The 23,618-nt window shown below is 49.3% G+C and overlaps 1 protein-coding gene across 4 annotated transcripts in view; it reads left to right on the forward strand.

The window, feature by feature from the left end:
• Hip1 (huntingtin interacting protein 1) overlaps positions 1 to 23,618 on the forward strand; it is a 198,396-nt gene that overhangs the window by 110,072 nt on the left and 64,706 nt on the right. For 3 of the 4 annotated variants that reach the window (XM_045142989.1, XM_045142990.1, XM_045142992.1), the window contains exons 2-7: positions 7,214 to 7,277; positions 9,545 to 9,687; positions 9,880 to 9,936; positions 16,585 to 16,665; positions 21,537 to 21,613; positions 22,951 to 23,012. In XM_045142989.1, the coding sequence (XP_044998924.1) occupies positions 7,214 to 7,277; positions 9,545 to 9,687; positions 9,880 to 9,936; positions 16,585 to 16,665; positions 21,537 to 21,613; positions 22,951 to 23,012 (484 nt within the window). Of the gene's footprint in view, positions 1 to 2,630; positions 2,682 to 7,213; positions 7,278 to 9,544; positions 9,688 to 9,879; positions 9,937 to 16,584; positions 16,666 to 21,536; positions 21,614 to 22,950; positions 23,013 to 23,618 lie in introns of those variants that run through there. The other variant, XM_045142991.1, reaches the window with a different exon arrangement.

A 23,618-nucleotide genomic window follows, 5' to 3' on the forward strand; every position in this document is an offset into this window, starting at 1 on the left:
AGTAGGCGGATTGCTGTGAGTTTGAGACCACCCTGGGAATACACAGTGAATTCCAGGTCAGCTTGGGCTAGAGCGAGACCCTACCTCGAATCAAAACAAAACAAAAAAGTAGTGATGGCGCTTGAGGAATGCCCCTCAAAGGTTGTCCTCTGGCCCCCGCACGCACGTTCACACGTGTGTGTGCTCATCCACCCCCACGTGCACCACCCCCACAAAGACGTTCTCTCATAATGACGTCCCCGTCGTACGTAACTTGGCAATCTTTCTCCTCCCTGCTGCTGTTGCACTGTTGCCACTGGTGGATGATGGCCTGGGAATCTTCTGCCAAGCTGGTTTTCACAGGGCGATTCTAGGTCATTGTCATTCAGATGTACTGGGAGCCGCTTCCAATACCCCTTACATCTGACCCTGTATATATCCCATTCATGCCTGGGACAAGCACTCCTTACCATCATCGTTCTTATAGAGAGGCCAGGGCTGCAGAGATGGCTCAGCACTCAAGGCTCTTGCCTGAAAAGCCCAGGATCCTGGGTTCAGTTCCTAAGTATCCATGTAAAGCCAGATACACAAATTGGGGTTGCATCTGGAGTTGGGCAGGGGATAGAGGCCCTGGCATGCCCGTTCTCTTTCTCTCCTGCTGCCTCTTTCTCTCTCAAATAAATAAATAAATATGGGCTGGGAGAGATGGCTTAGTGGTTAAGGCACTTGCCTGCAAAGCCAAAGGACCCAGGTTCAGTTTCCCAGGACCCACGTAAGCCAGAAGCACAAAGTGGTGCATGCATCCAGAGTTCGTTTGCAGAGCCTGAGGGCCCTGGTGTACCCATTCTATCTTTTTCTCTTCCTCTCTCTCCAAAATAAATAAGAATAAAATATTTGGGGGGGGGAAGGTGTAGTGTGACCAGCTAAGTTTAAATAAATAAATAATTTTTTAACATAGAGACATTGTTGAATGCCTGAACTATGGACATTCATGCTGACTCACCATGTCTACTTCACTTCTGTGAAACACTGGTCTAGAATTTAACAGGGAAGCAAGGGTGACCGCACATGACTTGTAACAGTCACAAACACTGGTTTGTGGGCGCTTCCTCTCACTAGATCCCTCAAGAACACATGTGTGCAGTTGGACCACCTCCTGGGTGGATTTTCCTCACTGTGTCTGCTCTTTGGGCAACAGTCACTTTCCCCACCATCTTGTTGCCATGATCCCAGATAGCGCCCCAGCCCCTCACTGGGGATTCTAGGCAGGAGCTCTACCTCTGAGCCACGCCCCCAGCCCCTCACTGGGGGATTCTAGGCAGGAGCTCTACCACTGAGCCACGCCCCCAGCCCCTCACTGGGGATTCTAGGCAGGAGCTCTATCACTGAGCCACGCCCCCAGCCCCTCACTGGGGATTCTAGGCAGGAGCTCTACCACTGAGCCACACCCCCAGCCCCTCACTGGGGATTCTAGGCAGGAGCTCTACCACTGAGCCACGCCCCCAGCCCCTCACTGGGGATTCTAGGCAGGAGCTCTACCACTGAGCCACACCCCCAGCCCCTCACTGGGGGATTCTAGGCAGGAGCTCTACCACTGAGCCACGCCCCCAGCCCCTCACTGGGGATTCTAGGCAGGAGCTCTACCACTGAGCCACACCCCCAGCCCCTCACTGGGGGATTCTAGGCAGGAGTTCTACCACTGAGCCACACCCCCAGCCCCTCACTGGGGATTCTAGGCAGGAGCTCTACCACTGAGCCACACCCCCAGCCCCTCACTGGGGGATTCTAGGCAGGAGCTCTACCACTGAGCCACGCCCCCAGCCCATCACTGGGGGATTCTAGGCAGGAGCTCTACCACTGAGCCACACCCCCAGCCCCTCACTGGGGGATTCTAGGCAGGAGCTCTACCACTGAGCCACACCCCCAGCCCCTCACTGGGGAATTCTAGGCAGGAGCTCTACCAGTGAGCCACGCCCCCAGCCCCTCACTGGGGGATTCTAGGCAGGAGCTCTGCCATTGAGCCACACCCCAGCCCCTCGCTGGGGGATTCTAGGCAGGAGCTCTACCACTGAGCCACGCCCCCAGCCCCTCACTGGGGGGTTCTAGGCAGGTGCTCTACCACTGAGCCACGCCCCCAGTTCCACTTTCTCTGCCTTTTTTCTTTTTTCTAGATTTTTCTTTTTGACCTCAGCAGTTGGTCCTCCTCTGGCCCCTTGCCTCAGATCCCCCACCCCCACCCAGGGCACATCCTCTCTGCCCGCCCCTACCATTGAACCTTTGCAAAGTAGCCTGGCCTTGGCAGCCGAAGGGCTGGGCTGCAGCCCAGAGCTGTGTGCGTGACCCGACAATGACCAGCTGGCCCCACAGGCTGGCCCAAGCCTCACTCCCCCTTCTAATAGCAAAGCCCAAAGGCTTCTCATTGGCCACAACCCGAGTGAGCTTTCCTGAGGGAGCTGGAGGATGGGGAGGACTGGGGAGGGGGGAAGAGAATCCGGGAGAAAGCCACCCTTCCTGTATTGCCTGCTGATAATTGGCTCTCAGGGACCAGCTTGGGACACAAGGGCCAGCTGGGGCAGGAAGTCTTGTACAATGGCTTCCTTTCAGGGGAGCCGCCGCTGGTCTTAGGTCCCGTGTGACTCCAGCGAAGCAAGAGAACAGCCTGTTCTTAGATGATGTTTTCTAACCTAGACCCTCCTTCTGAGGTGAGACACAGAGCCCCCGACTTTCACTCTCCACTGTGGGAGACCCCTGCTCTGCTCTCACAAACATTAACCTGTAGAAGGACTGGGCCTTTTCGGGCCAGATAATTTCCTTCCGAGAGGCTGGGCTGCAGGCAGGGACAGGGAAGAATTTTTAAAAAAAATATTTTTATTCAGTTGCAAGCAGAGAGAGAAGAGAATCGGGGAGACAATGTGCTGTGCGCACCAGGGCCTCCAGCAGCTGCTGACTCCAGATGCATACGCCAGTGTGCATCTGGCCTTTCATGGATACTGGGGAATCGAACCCAGCTCGTCATGCTTGGCAGGCAAGCGCCTGAACCGCCGAACCATCTCTCCAGCCCAGGAATTGATCGTTCTCAGTGGTACGATCCTATTATCTGGGACTGCACAGAGGGAGCTGGGAAGCACCGGGGACCAAGGATTCACTGAGCTTCCATTACTGTCTGTCTCCGCCAGCTGTGTGTCCACGTGGGCGGTGAAGACAGGGTCCCCGCTCTCTGGATATGAATTTTGATGGGGTAGGAAGGTAGTGTGTATCTATGATCCCAGCACTGGGGAGGCTGAGTGAGGCGAGAGGAAGATCTTGAGTTTTAAGCCACGTTGAGCTCCACAGTGAATTTGAGGCCAGCCTGCGCTACAGAATAAGTCTCATCTCATTCTACTGCGGCACGGCCGTGGGTAGCTGATGACCTGGGTATCTGACGTGTCTGAGGTGATAGAATGCTTGCCTAGCAGTCCCAAAGCCTTGGCTTCCCTCCCAGGCACAGCATGAGCCAGGCATGGTGGTACTCCTGTAATCTCAGCCCTCAGGTGGTGAAGATACAGGATCAGAAGTTTGAGACCCTGTCAGCTCCATCTGAGGACAGCGGAACCATGTGAGAGAGCAATTAATTGAGAGTAAAATTACTGTCTCATGTAGAAATGTATAGGAATATGTGTAATACAGGATGGAACGGGAGAGGGGCAAACTGGTTACATAGTGTGTTATGGAAACAGGTCTGAACAGGGCATGTCTACCCTGGCAACATCAAGGCTGCTCACATCCAGAGTACCCTGGGTGACCTACTTGCTGCTGTTTCTCCTCCTCCTCCTTTTTCTTTCTTTTTTTCTCTTTTGATTTGGTTTTTTGAGGTAGGGTCTCACTGTAGCTCAGGCTGACCAGGATTCACTCTGTTGTCTAAGGGTGGCCTTGAACTTAGCGTGATCCTCCTACCTCTGCCTCTCGAGTGCTGGGATTAAAGGCATGTGCCACCACTCCCAGCTGGCTGGTTGGCTTTCTTTCTTTCTTTTAATATTTTATTTATTTGAGAGAGAGAGAGAAAATGGGTGTGTCTGGGCCTCAGCCACTGCAAACAGACTCCAGACGCATGTACCACCTTGTACATCTGGCTTACGTGAGTGCTGGGAACTCGAACTTGGATCCTCAGGCTTTGCAGACAAGCACCTTAACCGCTGACCATCTCTCTAGCCCCCTCCTTTTTCTGAGACGGGGTCTCACCAAATTGTCCAAGCTGCCTTAAACTCACTGTACAGAATTTGTGATTCTCTTGTCACAGCTTTTCTAGGGTAGCTGGGATGACAGGCTGGTACCTCAGGCCTGGCCACAGCTTGCTTTAAAGAACCCAGTATGATGCTGGGCATGGTGGTGTATGCCTTTAATCCCAGCACTAGGGAGGCAGAGGTAGGAGGATCGCTGTGAGTTCGAGGCCACCCTGAGACTACATAGCGAATTCCAGGTCAGCCTGAGCCAGTGTGAGACCCCACTTGGAAAAACTGAAGGAAAAAAAGAGCCCAGTATGAGCTGGGCATTGAGGTACACATCTGTAATCTTAGCACCAAGGAAACTGAGGCAGGAGGATCTTAAGTTCAAGGCTAGCATAGGCTGCATTGTAAAATCTTGTCTCAAAACTGGGACAGTGTCCGGAACGCTGAGGTTTGGTCACCTGCCTTCTATCTCGTGAGGGCTGAGAAGCCATGCCACGGAGGCTGGGTTGTGGCCTTCCACCATGGGGTGACCCGTCCCTCCTGGGACACACCACCATGGTGAATGTTACTGAGAGGGAATTGGACGTTCTGGCGGCAATGAATGGGAGCTCTTGCGAGACTCTCCAGCTGCAAGAGGGCTTCTGGGGCCTGCAGGTGTCTTGGAGCTGTTGGTTTAGGAAGTGACTTCTTTCCCAGCATCAGTGCTAGGTAGGACCTTCCCAGTTGTGTGGAGTCTGGACTGGGAGGCACCACCTCCCACTCTTTTCCCCACAGCGGTGTTTGTAGCAAACCCTCTGGCCTATTCAAGAACCTTCCAAGGAGCCCAAGCATGCATTACATGGAACACTTGCTCCAACATCTACTGACCCAGCTCCCCAAGTCTAAAACTGGGTCGGGACCTAAAACTCACTTAATCCAGCTTTAGCTTATCAGTCTTTTCACAATTACCAGGAGTGGTGATTTACTGATAAAATGATCTAATGGCTGGGATTTATTTGCTCCAGAATAATCCAAGGAACACGGGAGGTCAGTGGCTGATGCTATGGATTGGCGGATCTGCAAGCTGCAGGAGAGACTCCCCGCCCATCTCCTGCTGTTTGTGTGTGTTTGTTGAGGCAGGGTCTCAGGTGCCTAAGCTGGCCTCAAACTTACTTCTGCTCCCGTTTTCCCCGGGTGCTGGGATCACTGATGTGAACCTCCACAACCAGCACCATCACCTGGTTTTTGGAAATGAAGTTTTAGGTTCCATCCCCAGCACCCGTAAAATTCAGACATGGGAACGCACACCTGTAATCCTGACATTTGGGGTGGGTAGAAGCAGGATGGTCTAAGTTTAAGGTCCTCTTATCATCTTCAGCTACAAATCAAGTTTGAAGTTAGCCTGGGATGTCTTAATAAAAAGAAGAGAAGGGAGGAGAGGGGAGAGGAGGGGAGGAGATGGGAGGGAAGGCAGGTGTGGTCCTCCCAGGACACCTAAAACTCAGGTAGGAGGATCCTCTGTGAGTTTCAGGCCAACCTGGGCTGCAGAATTAATTCAGATCAGCCTGGGCTAGAGTGAGACTTTACCTCAAAAAACACAAAAACAACAACAACAAAATCTCTGTATATGGAGGTTGTCATTAAAAGTATTTTTAGTGCCAGGCATGGTGGTGCACACCTTTAATCCCAGGAGGCAGAGGTGGGAGGATCACCATGAGTTCAAGGCCGCCCTGAGACTACATAGTGAATTCTAGGTCAGCCTGAGCTACAGTGAGACCTCATCTCAAAGGGTGGGGGGGGGGGGAGAAGAAACAAAACAAGCTCTTTAAAAAAAAAAAAAGTAGAGTGGGCTGGAGAGATGGTTTAGTAGTTAAGGCACTTGCCTGAGAAGCCTAAGGACCCAGGTTCGATTCTCCAGGTCCCATGTAAGCCAGATGCACATGTGTCTGGAGTTCATTTGCCATGGCTGGAAGCCCAGGTGCGCCCATTCTCCCTCTCTCTTCCTCTCTTTGTCTCTAATAATAAATAAATAAAATGTTTTTAAAAAGGTGGAGAGCGGGCTGGAGAGATGGCTTAGCGGTTAAGTGCTTGCCTGTGAAGCCTAAGGACCCCGGTTCGAGGCTCGGTTCCCCAGGTCCCACGTTAGCCAGATGCACAAGGGGGCGCACGCGTCTGGAGTTCATTTGCAGAGGCTGGAAGCCCTGGCGCGCCCATTCTCTCTCTCTCCCTCTATCTGTCTTTCTCTCTGTGTCTGTCGCTCTCAAATAAATAAATGAAAAAAAATTAAAAATAAATTTTTTTTTTTTAAAAAAGGTGGAGAGCAACTGAGGAAGACACGTGACATTGACCTCTGGCCTCCATACCCACGCACATGTGCATGTACACACACCCACCCACCCATGCACACCATACACACATACACATGCCAAAAAACTTTAAAATAAAAAGAAAGGAAACTGAGAGGCATGTGGCTTTTGTCTTTCGATTAATTAAGGAAAAGGAATTTGCTCTCAGATTACGAGATGACCAAGAATGCCAGGGAAGCTCTCCCGGTCCCCTCCCACGCATAGAGGTGGCAGAGGGGTGACTGACTGGTCCCCGGCCTCTGTGGCTCCTTGACATCAGCGTCTCTTCCTCTTGTGCCCTGAGGAATAATGTTTCCCTGGGGATGAAAAGCATTTCTTTGTGTGGCCTTTTTTTTTTTTTTAATTGCAGTGTTGTGATGCCAATAGAGTGAGTGGCAGGCGGGTACAGCAGCTGGGCACAGCCAATGCCAGGCAGCAAAACTGGACAGCCTGGGCCCAGCTGGCCTGGGAGCACTGCCCATCTCTGCTCCAACCCTCCCCCCCATCCCAGCTCCTCCTCACCCGGCCAAGCTGGGCACCCACAGAGAAAGCAGTAGGCCCTGCCTGGCCAGGGTGGGCAGCAAACAGGAGGACCACTGGAGGTGGGGGTGGGGAGAAGGGGCCGGCCTCCTGCAGATTCTCAGCCACTCTGTGGTGATCACTCATCTCATCTCGCTTCCCCTCCCCCCCCCTCTTGTTTTGCAGACGGTCAGTGTCAATAAGGCCATTAATACGCAGGAAGTGGCTGTGAAGGAAAAACACGCCAGAAATATCCTTTGGAGTGGGATACTTGGAAGACAGACCCTGCAGGAGGTCAAATGTGGGGCCGGGATGAGGTTCCTTGCTCAGCAACAGGAGGGACAATCCTCGGCCTGAACAGGCCAGGTTGGAGTCATTTCCCACTGCATCTGTGACCTCAGGGAGCCCTGACTTCAGAGACACCCCCACTCAGGCCAGTCATGGTTGGAGGAACCCAGGAGGGCACCAAGCCCAGACGTTTTTTTCAGTTTATTTATTTTTGTTTGTTTGTTTGTTTTGAGATAAGGTCTCATGTGGTCCAAACTGGTCTCCAACTCCCTAAGTCGCTGAGCCTGACCTTGAACTTCTGATCCACCTCCCAAAGTGCTGGGATTGTAAGCACTGCATCACTTTGTCCAGCTCACAACTCACTTTTTTATTTGTTTGTTTTTGAGGTAGGGTCTCACTCTAGCCCAGGCTGACCTAGAATTCACTATGGAGTCTCAGGGTGGCCTCGAACTCCCAGGTTGGATTCCCTAGTACCCACATAAAGCCAGATGTACAAAGTAGTACAATTGGAGTTTGTTTACAGCAGTAAGAGGGTCTGGCACACTCATATTCATTCTCTCACTCTTATACACACACACAAAATATATATTTAAAGAAATACAAAGGAGGGCTGGAGAGATGGCTTAGAGGTTAAGCGCTTGCCTAGGAAGCCTAAGGACCCCGGTTCGAGGCTCGATTCCCCCAGACCCACACTAGCCAGATGCATAAAGGGACGCAAGCGTCTGGAGTTCGTTTGCAGTGGCTGAAGCCCTGGCATGCCCATTCTTTTTCTGTTTCTCTGTCTGCCTCTTTCTCTCTCTGTTACTCTCAAATAAATAAATAAAAATAAACAACAAGGGCTGGAGAGATGGCTTAGCGGTTAAGCGCTTGCCTGTGAAGCCTAAGGACCCCGGTTCGAGGCTTGGTTCCCCAGGTCCCACGTTAGCCAGATGCACAAGGAGGCGCACGCGTCTGGAGTTCGTTTGCAGAGGCTGGAAGCCCTGGCCCGCCCATTCTCTCTCTCTCCCTCTATCTGTCTCTCTCTGTGTCTGTTGCTCTCAAATAAATAAATAAAAAATTAAAAAAAAAAACAAAACCAAAAGAAGAAGACACCAGATGTTGACCTCTGGCATTCACACATGTGCACATGCACACACACACACCCTGAGACTATATAGTGAATTCCAGGTCAGCCTGGGCCACAGTGAGACCCTACCTTGGAAAAACAACAACAAAAAATGTTAGCTATTTCCCAAGAGCCCATTACACTCAACAGAAGACGTGCCAGGACCTCTCCCAGCTGACAACCACTTGTGCAGATTAAAAAAAAAAGAGATACCCTCTCTCAAGAAAGTCACTTCAGGGGTGGAGAGATGGCTTAGCGGTTAAGCGCTTGCCTGTGAAGCCTAAGGACCCCAGTTCGAGGCTTGGTTCCCCAGGTCCCACGTTAGCCAGATGCACAAGGGGGCGCACGCATCTGGAGTTCGTTTGCAGTGGCTGGAAGCCCTGGCGCGCCCATTCTCTCTCTATCTGTCTTTCTCTCTGTGCCTGTCGCTCTCAAATAAATAAATAAATAAAAAGAAAGTCACTTCAGGGCTGCAGAAATGACTTAGTGGTTAAGGTGTTTGCCTGCAAAGTCAAAGGACCTAGGTTCGATTCCCCAGGACCCATGTAAACCAGATGCACAAGGTCATGATTACATCTGGAGTTCATTTGCAGCAGCTGAAAGCCCTGGCATGACCATTCTCTCTCTCAAGTAAATAAATAAATTATTTTTTTTAAAAAAAGCATGCCAGGCATGGTGTGGCGTACGCCTTTAATCCCAGCTCTTGGGAGGTAGAGGTAGGAGGATTGCCATGAATTCGAGGCCACCCTGAGACTCCACAGTGAATTCCGGCTCAGCCTGAACTAGAGTGGGACCCTACCTCAAAACAACAACAACAACAAAAATGATACTTCCATTTCTGGAGAATATGGTGGCTCATGCTTTAAACCCATCAGTGTTGAGGGAAACTGTGTCATAAACTAGATCCAATCAGAATGAGGTTCTGTTTTTGTTTTTGACTTTTCCAGGTAGAGTCTCCCTCTAGCCCAGGCTGACCTGGAATTTCACTATGTAGTCTCAGGGTGGCCTCGAACTCACCACAATCCTCCTACCTCTGCCTCCCAAGTGCTGGGATTAAAGGCGCACACCCCCACGCCTGGCCAGAACAAGATTTATCATTGTTGTCTTTCCCTGACCCTCCTCACCGTGCATCCTGGGCACCCACCATGAGAAAGGGGCACAGACATTTTGGTCCGTGGTCAACCGGCTGCCTCTCTCCAGCAATGCCATGCTCTGTTGGAAATTCTGCCACGTATTCCACAAGCTGCTCCGAGACGGACACCCAAACGTGAGTCCCTGGGGAAGAGATTGTCTGGGCTGAAGGCCGCGTCCCTTGTCACACCCTTTCTCTAGTTTCCCTTTGTTTTCCCAGGAGAGACTGGTACCCCTCTCCTCTCGGGTCGCTCCTAGCTTAGGCCCAGCCAGACCACCCTCTGGCCACCTCCTGCCTCTACTCACGGCTCTGTTCTTGCCTCTCCAGGTCCTGAGGGACTCTCTCAGATACAAAAATGAACTAAGCGACATGAGCAGGATGTGGGTGAGTGTGGAGACGCATCCTGGGACCCCTGCTCCTCACAGGCGGACTTAGCCTGACAAGGAGTACCGAAAAGGGACCAGCTTGGCTGGGCGTGGGGGCGCACGCCTTTAATCCCAGCACTTGGGAGGCAGAGGTAGGAGGACCACTGTGAGTTCGAGGCCACCCTAAGACTACAGAGTGAATTCCAGGTCAGCCTGGGCTAGAGCGAGACCCTACCTCCAGAAATAACCCCCCCCCCAAAAAAAAATATATATATGGACCAGCTCATCTCTTGCATCTTGTCTAAACAAGGTTTATCCCATGAGTCTCAGAGAGAGAGGCCAAGGATGCCCCCCACAAATAGCAAATAACACCATGTCTGCCACCTTCCCTGATCCCTAGAAGCTGCCGAAAGGTTCCAGGGCCCCAGAGTCCCCCCCTGCCAATGGAATCTCCAGCCTGAAAGTTATCCTGGGGGCTGATATCCTGAGATGGGTCAGTCAGTAACCACTCACTGCGCACGCGTGGAGGGCCTCAGTTCACATCACCAGCGTCTACCTACTTGTCAGGCGCAGTGGTGCGTTCGTGTAATCCCAGTGCTGGGGAGGCGGAAACAGATTCCGGGGGCTTAAGCTGCCTTAGCTGGCCTAGCTGAATCAGTGAGCTCTGGTTCCAGAGAGACCCTGTCTCTGTAAATGAGATGGAGAGCAATAGAGAGGACGTGTGCCCATCTCTGGCCTCCGCGTGGGTCCATGTCCATATAAACAGGCGTACACATTCACTCACATGCAAAAGTTAACGAATTAAAAGGTGACCGTGCATTGGGACACTGTAGCAGGGACATTATCAATGTTAATACTTCTTCCCTTTGGGCTCACGGTGCATTAAGAAATTAGCTTTTTAAATTCCCCCCCCCTTTTTTTTTTGGTTTTTCGAGGTAGGGTTTCACTCTAGCCCAGGCTGACTGGAATTCACTATGTAGTCTCAGGGTGGCCACGAACTCATGGCGATCCTCTTACCTCTGCCTCCCCAGTGCTGGGATTAAAGGTGTGCATCACCACGCCTGGCCCCAAAATATTTTGAGATAGTCTTTTACTGCTTTAGCTATATTAAGCACACCCGGGCTGGCGAGATGGCTTAGCGGTTAAGGCGTTTGCCTGCAAAGCCTAAGGACCCCAGTTCAATTCTCCAGGACCCACGTAAGCCAGATGCACAATGGGGCATATGCGTCTGGAGATCGTTTATGGTGGCTGGAGGCCCTGGCGTACCCATATGCTCTCTCTCCTTCTTTCTCTCTCAAATAAATAAAATATTTTATTTAAAAAAAGGTTATCTTGGCTGGGCACAGTGGTGCATGCCTTTACTCCCAGCACTTGAGAGGCTGAGGTAGGAGGAATGCCATGAGTTTGAGGTCACCCTGAGACTCCATAGTAAATTCCAGATTAGGCTGAGTTAGAGTGAGACCCTACCTTGAAAAATCAAATAAAAATAAAAATAAGCAGGGCACGGTGGTGCATGCCTTTACTCCCAGCACTTGGGAGGCATAGGTAGGAGGATTGCCAAGAGTTTGAGGCCACCCTGAGAGCCTAAGCTAGAGTGAGACCCTACCTCCAAAAACCAAAATCAAATAAATATATTGAGCACACCCATGTTATAGGTCACTTTTTATCATGTCATTATTTGGAGTCTTCTTAGAGATGGGTTTCATCCATTTGGCATTTCTGCTATACTTTGCTTATTCTCTCTCTCTCTCTCTCTCTCTCTCTGTCTCTCTCTCTGCATGTGTGTTTAATTTTTTTCTAGGTAGTGTCTCACTCTAGCCCAGGCTGACCTGGAATTCACTCAGTAATCTGAGGGTGGCTTTGAACTCACGGCGATCCTCCTACCTCAGTCTACTCCAAAGGACTTTGTGGAAATTCTTTTTTTTTTAACTTTCTTTTTTTTTAAAATTTTTTGTTCATTTTTATTTGTTTATTTGAGAGTGACAGAAAACAAGGCAGAGAGAGAGAGAGAATGGGCGCGCCAGGGCTTCCAGCCACTGCAAACAATCTCCAGACGTATGTGCCCCCTTGTGCATCTGGCTAACATGGGTTCTGGAGAATCGAGCTTCGAACCGGGGTCCTTAGGCTTCACAGGCAAGCACTTAACCGCTAAGCCATCTCTCCAGCCCGAAATTCTTTGAAGTCTGTATGAAAGGCAGGTTCTTCCAGAGAGAATTTGCCTCTATAGAAATCAGTCTCAATTAGATTCTCAATTGAGGGTTTATGAATTCTGGGAGATCCCCCAGAGGAACCACTCACGAGTCTGATTCTCTGAAGTAGGCTTTCCTTCCCTCTGATCACACAAATGGTAGATTTTCTCCACCTTCCTCAAGGAGGACCCCTCCATGTGGGAGTGGCGGTGTGGGCGTCCTTTCCTTCCTCACCCTCTCTGTCCTCCTCCTCCTCCTCTCCTTCTGTTGCTATATGTGTTCAGGCATGTGTGTGTGTGTGTGCATGTGCACATGTGTGAATGCCAGAGGTCAACATCTGGTGTCTTCTTCTTTTGGTTTTGTTTTTTTTTTTAATTTTTTATTTATTTATTTGAGAGCAACAGACACAGAGAGAGACAGATAGAGGGAGAGAGAGAGAATGGGCGGGCCAGGGCTTCCAGCCTCTGCAAACGAACTCCAGACACGTGCGCCCCCTTGTGCATCTGGCTAACGTGGGACCTGGGGAACCGAGCCTCGAACCGGGGTCCTTAGGCTTCACAGGCAAGTGCTTAACCGCTAAGCCATCTCTCCAGTCCTGGTGTCTTCTTCAAGAGCTCTCCACCTTATTTTTTGGTTTTTCTCTTTTTTTGTGGGGGGAGATGGTTTTTTAAGGTAGAGTCTCACAGTAGCGCAGGCTGACCTAGAATTCACGAAGTACTCCCAGGGTGGCCTTGAACTTGCAGTGAGTGATCTGCTTCCTATGTGCTGGAATTGAAGGTCTGGACCACCATGCCCAGCCTTCACATTATTATTATTATTATTATTATTATTATTATTATTATTATTTTAATTTGTTTTAGTTTTTTGAGGTAGGGTCTCACTCTAGCTCAGCTGACCTGGAGTTCACTATGTATATAGTCTCAGGGTGGCCTCAAACTCATGGTGATCCTCCTACCTCTGCCTCCTGAGTGCTGGGATTAAAGGCGTGCACCACCACACCCAGCCTTCACCTTAGTTTTTAAAATTTTTATTTATTTGAGAGCAACAGATCTTTGTCTTGAGAGAGAGAGAGAGAAAATGAGTACACCAGGACCTTCAACCACTGCAAATGAATTCCAGACATGTGTGCCCACTTATGCATCTGGCTAACATGGGTCCTGGGGAATCGAGCCTCAAACTGGGGTCCTTAGGCTTCACAGGCAAGCGCTTAACTGCTTAGTCATCTGTCCAGCCCATTCACCTTATTTTTTGAAACAAGGTCAGTCACTGAACCTGGGGCTCACTGATTCAGATAATCTAGCTACTAAGCAAGCCCTAGGGTTCCTCCTGTCTCCTCCACCTCCTTGGAGCTGCATGTACAGGTTTGCACCACCACACCTGACATTTAGATGGGTTCTGGAAGTCTGAACTCAGGTCCTCATTGCTTGTACAGTTACACTTATTTGAGAGAGAGAGAAAGAGCTAGGTACAGAGAGAGAGTGAGGGCATGCTTTCAGCTGTTGCAAACGAACTCCAGTTGCACCTTATGCATCTGGCTTATGTGAGTTCTGGGGAATCGAACTTGGGTCCTTTGGCTTTGCAGGCAAGTGCCTTTATAGCTAAGCCAACTGTCCAGCCCCAGCTTTACTTTATTGATGGTTAGAGTCTCATAGCCCAGGTTGGTCTGGAACTCTTGATCTTCCTAACTTAGCAAAACACTTGGAAGGTGGAGACAAGAGGATCAGGATTTCAAGGTCAGCCTGTAGTGTTCATAATAAGTTCCAGGTCAACCTGGGCTACATGAGATCCTGTCTCAACAAACAAACCAATCAAAACTCAAAGAAAATTGAAAAACAAAACAAAACAGAATAAGGGATGGAGAGATGGCTTAGCACTTGCCTACAGAGCCAAAGGACCCGAATTTCAGATTCAATTCCCCACAACCCACATAAATCCAGATGCACAAGGTGGATTTCACTTGCAGTGGCTGCAGGCCCTGGTGTGACCATTCTCTCTCTCTGAAATAAATAAATAACAAATAAAATACCTATTTAAACAAATATAGGGAAGGCTCTACATCATCAGTTAGCATGATCACATCTAGTGGTTAGAGGGTGATTTCATCTGTGCTTTTCTATATTTTCCAAATTGTCAGCCATTTATTTTCATAATCAGAGAAAGATAAATTCTTTAGATTTTTTTCCCCCAAAGTCTTGCTATATAACCCAAGCTGGCCTAGGACTTGATATTTTTCTTCCTCGCTTTTTTTTTTTTTTTAATTTATTTGACAGAACAAGGGAGAGAGAGAGAGAATGGGCGCCCCAGACCTCCAGCCACTGCAAATGAACTCCAGATGTGTGCGCCCCCTTGTGCATCTGGCTAACGTGGGTTATGGGGAATTGATCCTGGGTGCTTTGGCTTCTTAGACAAATGCCTTAACTGCTAAGCCATCCCTCCAGCCCTCTTCCTCACTTAAAAAATTTTTTTTTTTTTTGTAAAGAGAGAGAACTGGTGCGCTGGGGCCTCAGCCACTGCAATCAGACTCCAGACACTTGGCCTACCTAGTGGGAGTGTGCGACCTTACACACCTTATCTTTATGCATCTGGTTTACATGGGATCTGGAGAGAGATGGGGCATGGGTTCTTAGGCTTCGCAGACAAGTGCCTTAACCACTAAGCCATCTCTTCAGCCCATGCCTCACTTAAATTTTTTTTTTTGGTGGGAGCAAGCCTAACAGAGTGGCCTTTTATTGGTGGTGGTGGGGGTGTTGAAGTAGGGTTTTGCTGTAGCCCAGGCTGACCTGGAATTCACTCTGTAGCCTCAGGGTGGCTTCGGACTCATAGTGATCCTCTTACATCTGCCTCTGAGTGTGATTAAAGGTGTGTGCCACTACACCTAGTTGGGCCTTTTCTTTTCTCCTCCACCTCCTCCTCCTCCTCTTCTTTTTTTAGTGAGAGAGAGAGAGAGAGAGAAATAGCATGGTAGGGCCTCAGCCATTGCAATCAAACTCCAGACGCATGTGCTCCTTGTGTGATGTGCGCACTTCGTCTGGCTTACGTGGGACCTGGAGAGTTGAACATTTTATTTTTATTTATTTATGAGAGAGGGAGAGAGAGGGAGAAAGATTGAATGGGCGTGCCAGGGCATCTAGCTGGGGAGAAAACAGGAGAATCCCTAGGATTTGCAGGCTAGCTGTGAGCACTGGCTTAGGGGGAGACCCCTTTCTTCTCAAAGAATAAGGAGAGCAACTGAGGAAGAAACCCAGCGTTGACCTCTGGCCTATGTACGTGTGCACATGCCCACTCACACCACATCCGCAAATTTTGTCGTTGTTCTTTTTGAGGAAGGGTGTCACTCTAGCCCAGGCTGACACAGAACTCACTCTTTACTTACAAGCTGGCCTCAAACCCACAGCATCTTCCTGGTTCTGCCCCCCTGAGTGCTGAGATTAAAGGCATGTACCACTGTACCTGGCTATGTACGTAATATTTTAATTTGAGACAGAGAAAGATAGAGAAAATGGTGCACCAGGGCCTCCAGCCACTGCAAACGAACTCCAGATGTATGTGCCACCTCGTGCATCTGGCCTATGTGAGTCCTGGGGAATCAAAACTGCCCCTGTAATTTTTTTTTTTTTTTAATCTGTGTGTGAGAGAGAGGATTAGTGCACCAGGGCCTCTAATCAATGCAGTCAAACTCCAGATCCACGTGCCACCTTGTGCACCTGGTTTACGTGATTCTGAGGAGTCGAACCTGAGTCATTATGCTTTGCAGGCAAGCACCTTAACTGCCCCCTTTTCTTTCTTTTTTTTTTTAATTTGCAGGGCTGGAGAGATGGCTCAGTAGTTTAAGGTGCTTGCCTGTAAAGCCTAATGGCCTGGGTTTGATTCCCCACTACCCATGTAAAGCCAGATGCACAAATTGGCAAATGTGTCTGGAGTACCTTTAACAGTGACTAGAGGCTTTGTCATGCCCATTCTTTCTGCCTCTCTTCTCTCAATGCTTGCAAATAAACTTTAAAAAAAAAAAAATTTTTTTTAAGGGGGCTGGAGAGATGCCTTAGCGATTAAGGCACTTGCTGTGAAGCCTAAGGACCCAGATTCGATGCCCCATTACCCACATAAGCCAGATACACAGGTGGCGCATGCGTCTGGCGTTTGCTTACAGTGTCCAGAGGCCCAGTTGTGCTGTCTCTCTCTCTCTCTTTCAAATAAATAAAAATTTGAAAAAATCTTAGGAAAAGAAAGAAAAAGATTAACTGGGCATGGTAGCACATGTCTGTGATCTCAGGATTTAGGAGGCAGAGGCAGAAGGATTACTACACATTTGAAGCCAGCCTCGCCTACACAAGAATGCTCTGTCTCAACAAAAGGAAGAGTGGGAAGGAAAGGAGAAGCAAGGGAAGGCAGCAAGTCAGGGAGGAAAGGCAATTCCTGGGTACAGGCCATCACCACAAATGTCCCTTGTCGTTCACTGTTCTCTTTGCTCTTCCCCAAAGGGCCACCTGAGCGAGGGCTATGGACAGCTGTGCAGCATCTACCTCAGACTGCTAAGGACAAAGATGGAATTCCACACCAAGGTGACCATCCGAGGCCCAGCCTCCCCCCCAGGCCGCCCTCAGCCCCTGGGCCCTCAGCCCCAGCCAGGCCCTCCCCTGCTCCAGCCGCAGCCCCTCCCTGGCCTTTCCTGTCAGTTTTTTCCACAACCACCTGGGCATCTGGGAGTGGGTGGGGATCCCAGGCCTCAGCAGTGGTGTGAGGAGGAAACCAGATGATGGAGCAACTGTGGTCAGGACCGCAGGGTGTGAGGAAGCTTTTGACCTATGTCCTCTGCCCTTACTTAGTTCCTCATTTTCCAAATAGGGGAACAACATCCACTGGGTGTTACTTGGTTCAAATGGCACAAAAACACTATTTTTGGAGGGGTGCAGGGGGGATGCGCAGTGTTTCACTGTCTGTATAGCCCCAGGCTGACCTCAGACTCATTACCCTAGCGCTGGGATTGTAGGCATGAACCACCACTCCCAGCTAAAAAGAACTGATATAGAAGGCAGTGACATGTGTGTGTCTGTGTGAGTGTGTGGTGTGCACACATGCTCATATGTGTGTGTGCATGTGTGGGTGTGGGTGTGGAGGCCAGAAGTCAACATCATGTGTCATCCTCAATCGCTTCCACCTTAGTTGGGTTTTTTATTTTATTTTATTTTATTTGGGTTTTTTTTTTTTTTTTTTTTTTTTTTTTTTTTTGAGGTAGGAGCTCCCTCTAGCTCAGGCTGACTTGGAATTCACTACGGAGTCTCTGGCTGGCCTCGAACTCACAGCAGTCCTCCTACCTTTGCCTCCCGAGTGATGAGATTAAAGGCATGCGCCACCACGCCCAGCTGCTCCTGTTTTTCAAATAAACAAACAAGCTCTGTGTTTGGTGTCAGAGACCCCATAACTGAAAATGGGCTGCTCTGTTCATGAGCCCATTCCTGAGTCCCGGGGGAGGAGAGGATCATGCATTTACCTTCAGAGGATCTGGGGAATTTATGGCTCGAGCAAGCTCCTGGTAACGCTAAAATTCCTGTTCCTGGAACCACCCTTGGAGAACTGCTGGCAGAAGGTTCAGAGTGAACCGAGAGAGGCCAGACAGGCTTGTAACCCAGTTACTCACGAAGCTGAGGCAGGGGGATGAGAGATTTAGAGGCCAGCCAGCACTATATGGAAGACACCCTGTGTCAGCAAGCCAAAAATAAGGAGAGCAGACTTCAGAATGACATGAGACAAAAACTCTGGAGTCTCACCACTCACTGTCAAAAGTCAAAGTCCATGTCAGAATGTTCATTCTAGAATTTAACAGTTGCTTCATGCAGTAGCCACCCACCCTTCTGTGACCTCTTCCCCTTGTCCTGTGGTAGCACACTTCTCAGGCAAGCCGCATGGAAGGAGAATGAATAACATGACTGCTGTGCACGGACGGACTTCTCTTGACCTGGGAAGGACATTGTACAGTATTCTCTCACCATCCAGTCTACTGTGCTAAATATATTCTGTGAGAAGTAAGACGAGCTGGTGATGTGACACGCACCTGTCGTCTCAGCTGGTCCCACAGCTGAGGCAGGAGGATCATTTGAGCCCAGAAGTGTTAGGCCAGCTTGGAGAATACCACCAGACCTATTCTAAAAAAATACTACGGCTCAGAGCTGGGCGTGGTGGCGCACGCCTTTAATCCCAGCACTCCAGAGGCAGAGGCAGGAGGATCTCCGTGAGTTCAAGGCCACCCCAAGACTACATAGTGAATTCCAGGTCGGTCTGGACCCAGAGTGAGACTTTACCTCAACAACAACAAAAAGGCTCAGTGAGTAAGGTGCTTGTTATCCAGGCATAAAGACCAGAGTTTGGATGCCAAGTATACAAGAAAAATGCCAGGGGGCTGGAGAGATGGCTTAGCGGTTAAGCGCTTGCCTGTGAAGCCTAAGGACCCCGGTTCGAGGCTCGGTTCCCCAGGTCCCACGTTAGCCAGATGCACAAGGGGGCGCACGCGTCTGGAGTTCGTTTGCAGAGGCTGGAAGCCCTGGCACGCCCATTCTCTCTCTCTCCCTCTATCTGTCTTTCTCTCTGTGTCTGTCGCTCTCAAATAAATAAATAAATAATTTTAAAAAAAAAATGCCAGGCTTGGCAAACCTATGATCCCAGCACTGGGGAGGCAGAGATAGGCAGGTCCCTAGGACTCGCTGGCTAGCTAGTCTAGCCAAATTAGGGAACTCTAGGTTCAATATGAGACCCTGTCTCAAATAGGATGGAGGGCCGGAGAGATTGCTCAGTGGTTAAAGGTGCTTGTTTAAAGCCTGATGGCCTGGGTTCAGTTCCTCAGTACCCACAGAAAGCCAGATACACAAAGTGGTGCATGCACCTGGAGTCTGTAGAAGCAAGTGGTCTTGGCACAGCTATTCTCATTCTCTCTCTTATCTTGAAAATAAATGATAGGGCTGAAGAGATGGCTTAGCAGTTAAGGTCCATGTCTGTGAAGGCTAAAGGCCCAAGTTTGATTCTCTAGGTTCCACGTAAGCCAGATGCACATGGTGGCACATGCATCTGGAGTTCCTTTGCAGTGGCTAGAGACCCTGGTGCCCCTATTCTCACTCACTCTCTTTCTTTCTTTCCCTTTATCTATAATAAATTAATCTTTAAAAAAAAAAAAGAAATCAAATGAAAATAAATGATAAAAGAATTGTGGGGCTGGAGGCTTAGTGATGCATGCTAAGATGCTTGGATGCTTGTCTGAAAAGCCTAAGGACCCATGTTCGACTCTCCAGGCCTGACATAAGCCAGACACAATGTGACGCAAGGACGCACATGTGGCCGGAGTTCTGTTTCAGTGGCTGAGGCCCTGGCATGCCAATTCTCTCTCTCTCTTTCTCTGTCATATAAAAAAGAAAAGAACTGGATGGAGAGTGACTGAGGAAGATGCCCTGTATTGATCTCTAGCTTCCATGTGCACAAGCACACACACACGTGCCCACACACATCCAGACATACATGCACGCCACACACATACACATGCAAAATAATGGCAGTGAAGTTTAGTAGAACAGCGTGGGTTAGCCTTTCCTGAACTCTCATGAGCTCACCACGGCAGCTCTAAGGAAACGGCGAAGGAAACAGGAAGGTTAGATAGGAACCAGAGTGAACCAGTTATTAATAAGTGTCTGTGATTAGCAAGTGAAATTCTCACATGCAGGGTTTCATTGCATCATGTTATGTATAGAATGTTCCAGGCCTCTGATTGCAAGGGAGGAACCTTACGCGCCAATGCTGGGTAGCAGGTGTTCTTTGCTGTGAGTTAATGAGGGGTTCGTTTGTGTGAAGTCATGTGGACTGACCCCTCCTCCCTGAAAAGACAGCAGCTCCCCACAGGGCCTCTTGCACATGCTCAGTATAGGCATGGCTTGTTCATAATGATTTCCTTGGACTTTCTGGGAAGGTTTGGGGTTTTTTTGTTTGTTTGTTTTGGGCTTTGCTTTTTTAATATATGTATTATTTATTTATTTGAGAGAGAGAGAGAATATGGGCGCGCCAGGGCCTCCAGCCACTGTAAACGTACTCCAGACACATGCGCCTCCTTGTGCATCTGGCTAATGTGGGTCCTGGGGAATCGAACCTGGGTCCTTTGGCTTTGCAGGCAAACACCTTAACCACTAAGCCACTCCTCCAGCCCTGGTTTGTTTTTTTTTTTTTTTTCATTTTCGACAGATTTTTTTTTGTTTGCTTATTTTTATTTATTTATTTGAGAGCGACAGACAAAGAGGCAGATAGAGAATGTGTGCACGCCAGGGACTCCAGCCACTACAAACAAACTCCAGACACGTGTACCCTTTTGTGCATCTGGCTAACGTGGGTCCTGGGAAATCGAGCCTTGAACCAGGCTCCTTTGGCTTCACAGGCAAGCACTTAGCCAATAAGCCATCTCTCCAGCCCTGTTTTTTTCATTTTCACTTTATCTTATTTACGAGAGAGAGAGAGAGAGAGAGAGAGAGAGAGAGAATGAATGTGGGCACACCAGGTCCTCTCACCACTGCAAACAAATTCCAGATGCACACACCACCTTGTGCATCTGGCTTTCTGTGGGTACTGCGGAATTGAATCCATGTCTCTAGGCTTTGCAGGCAAGCACCATGAATGCTGAGGCATCTCCCCAGCCCTGGTTGGTTGGTTGGTTTGTTTTTTGAGGTAGGATCTAGCTCTAGCCCATGCTGACCTGGAATTCACTCTGTAGCCTCAGGGTGGCCTTAAACTCATGGCGATCCTCCTACCTCTGCCTCCCGAGTGCTGGGATTAAAGGTGTGCACCACCATGCCTGGCCCCTGGTTTTGTCTTTTGAGGCAGGGTCTCACTGTAACCCAGACTAACCTGGAACTCACTCTTGTAGTCCAGGCCGGGTTGGGCTGGCCTTGAACTCAGGGCAATCCTCCTGCCTCTGCACCCTGAATGCTGAGATCAAAGGTGTGAGCCACCGTGTCTGGCTTGTTTTGTATTTTGGTTTTGTTTTTTTCTTGTGTGTGTGTATAAGTGCGAGTGTGTGTGTGTGTACGTGTGGAGGCCAGAGGTTGATGTTGGTGTGTTGCTCAATCACGCTGCACCTTACACTTGGGCCCAGAGTTCACCAGTTGATCGAGTCTACCTTAGAAGCTTGCCCTGGGGGCCCCTTGTCTCCACCTTCTGCATGCTGTTATCACAGGCAGGTCACTGCACCTACCCCACATTTACACGGCTCCCGGGGATCTGAACTCAGGTCCTCATGCTTGCGTGACAAGTGCTTTGTCTCCCCAGTGCCCCTCCCACTTTTGGGGGTAGGGGATGTTGAACCGAGGACCTGGCACATGCCAACCAAGCAACGTTTCGCTGTTCTACATTCCCCACGAGACTCTTCTTGTGCCCAGTTCTGATGGCCTCTCCACCTTCCTTCCAGAACCCCAGGTTCCCGGGCAATCTTCAGATGAGTGACCGACAGCTGGATGAGGCTGGGGAAAGTGACGTCAACAACTTGTAAGTGGCCGTCCTCGGGCGACGCTGGGAAAGGAAGCCCTTGTGTCTAGCGTCACAGAGGGCCTGTTGGGAGGGGTGATATGACCCTGGGAAAACTTGCTGCTGGTGCTACTTCCTGCACCTAAAACCTCTGTCTGGCTTCTCTGTCTCTCACTCTACATTTTTTTAAAACATATTTTTTATTGGCAACTTCCATAGTTGTAAACAATATCCCATGGTAATTCCTTCCCTCCCCCCATTTTCCCCTTTGAAACTCCACCGTCCATCATATCCCCTCCCCCTCTCAATCAGTCTCTCTTTTATTTTGATGTCATCATCTTTTCCTCCTCTTATGATGGTCTTGGGTAGGTAGTGTCAGGTACTGTGAGGTCATGGATATCCAGGCTATTTTGTGTCCGGAGGAGCACGTTGTAAGGAGTCCTACCCTTCCTTTGGTTCTTACATTCTTTCTGCCACCTCTTCCGCAATGGACCCTGAGCCTTGGAAGGTGTGATAGAGATATCGCAGTGCTGAGCACTCCTCTGTCATTTCTTCTCAGCACCATGGTGCCTCCTGTCTGCATTTTTTTCTTTCTTTTTTTATATTTCTTTTTATTTATTTATTTATTTTTTTTTTTGAAGTAGGGTCTCACTGTAGCCCAGTCTAACCTGGAATTTACTATGGAGTCGCAGGGCGGCCTCAAACTCATAGTGATCCTCCTACCTCGGCCTTCAAGTGCTGGGATTAAAGGCGTGCGCCACCTCAATCAGCTCACTCTCCGTTTTCCAGCCTAAAACTAATGCCTGTTCTCTCTCTGTCGCTAACCTCGGGTAGCCTTTGACCGGCTTAGTCTATGACTGGTCTTCATAATATATATGTGGGTAGGAAGTGGGGGGTGTGGGCATATGCAGGCATGTGTGCATCTGCTCGTATGGATGCCTTAGAGTGAGAAAACAGGAGAATGGTATAGGGGAGGGACAGGTGAAAACCTGGCTTAGTGGATGAGGATGTGGATCAGTGGTAGAGCCCCTGCCTAGAACCCCCCCCCTTCCATGAGGGGCTGGGGGCTTGGCTCAGTTTTAGATCACTTGCCTAGCATGTACTACAAGGTAGTAGGTTCAATCTCTAGAGCTGCAAAAAAATTGTTTTTAAGAATTTTAGGCCAGGCCTGGTGGTGCACACCTTTAATCCCAGCACTCGGGAGGCAGAGGTAGGAGGATCAGGGTGAGTTCAAGGCTGCCCTGAGAATACAGAGGTCAGCCTGAGCTAGTGTGAGACCCTACCTCGAAAAACCAAAAAAAAGGAAAGAAATTTAAAAATCAATCTGGAATTTAATCTCTGTTTCCTCTTGGGTCCAGTTTCCAGCTCACAGTGGAGATGTTTGACTACTTGGAGTGTGAATTGAACCTCTTCCAAACTGGTAAGACTTGTCCCTCCCAGGAGACCCAGGTTCTTAGAAGAGTAACCCAATTAACAGCTTGATTCTAGCCTGGCCCAGCTCACCCCCCCTTTTTTTGGTAATATTTTTCCACGCCTTTTTTTAAATAACTTATTTATTTGAGAGAAAGAAGCAGATAGAGAGAGAAAATAGGTGCACCAGGGCTTCTAGCCCTGCAAATGAACTCCAGACGCATGTGCCACCTTGTGCATCTGGCTTACGTGGGTCCTGGTGAATAGAACCTGGGTTCTTTGGCTTTGCAAGCCCTACCTTAACTGCTAAGCCTTCTCTCCAGCCCTAATTTTTTTTTTTTTTTTTTTTGAGGTCAGCCCAAAAGACTGGCCTTTTTTAATATATATATATATTTGGAGAGAGAGAGAGATTTGGCACGCCAGGGCCTCCAGCCACTGTAATTGGACTCCAGACATGTGTGCCACCTTGTGTGCATCTGTAACCTCATGTACTTTGCATCACCTTGTGCATCAGGCTTATATGGGATCTGAAGAATTGAACATGGTTCCTTAGGCTTTACAGGCAAGCACCTTAACTGCTAAGCCCCTAATAACCCCCTGCTTTTTTTTGGCTTGA

The sequence above is a fragment of the Jaculus jaculus genome, chromosome 2 (genome assembly GCF_020740685.1).
Source record: "Jaculus jaculus isolate mJacJac1 chromosome 2, mJacJac1.mat.Y.cur, whole genome shotgun sequence".
NCBI lineage: Eukaryota > Metazoa > Chordata > Mammalia > Rodentia > Dipodidae > Jaculus > Jaculus jaculus.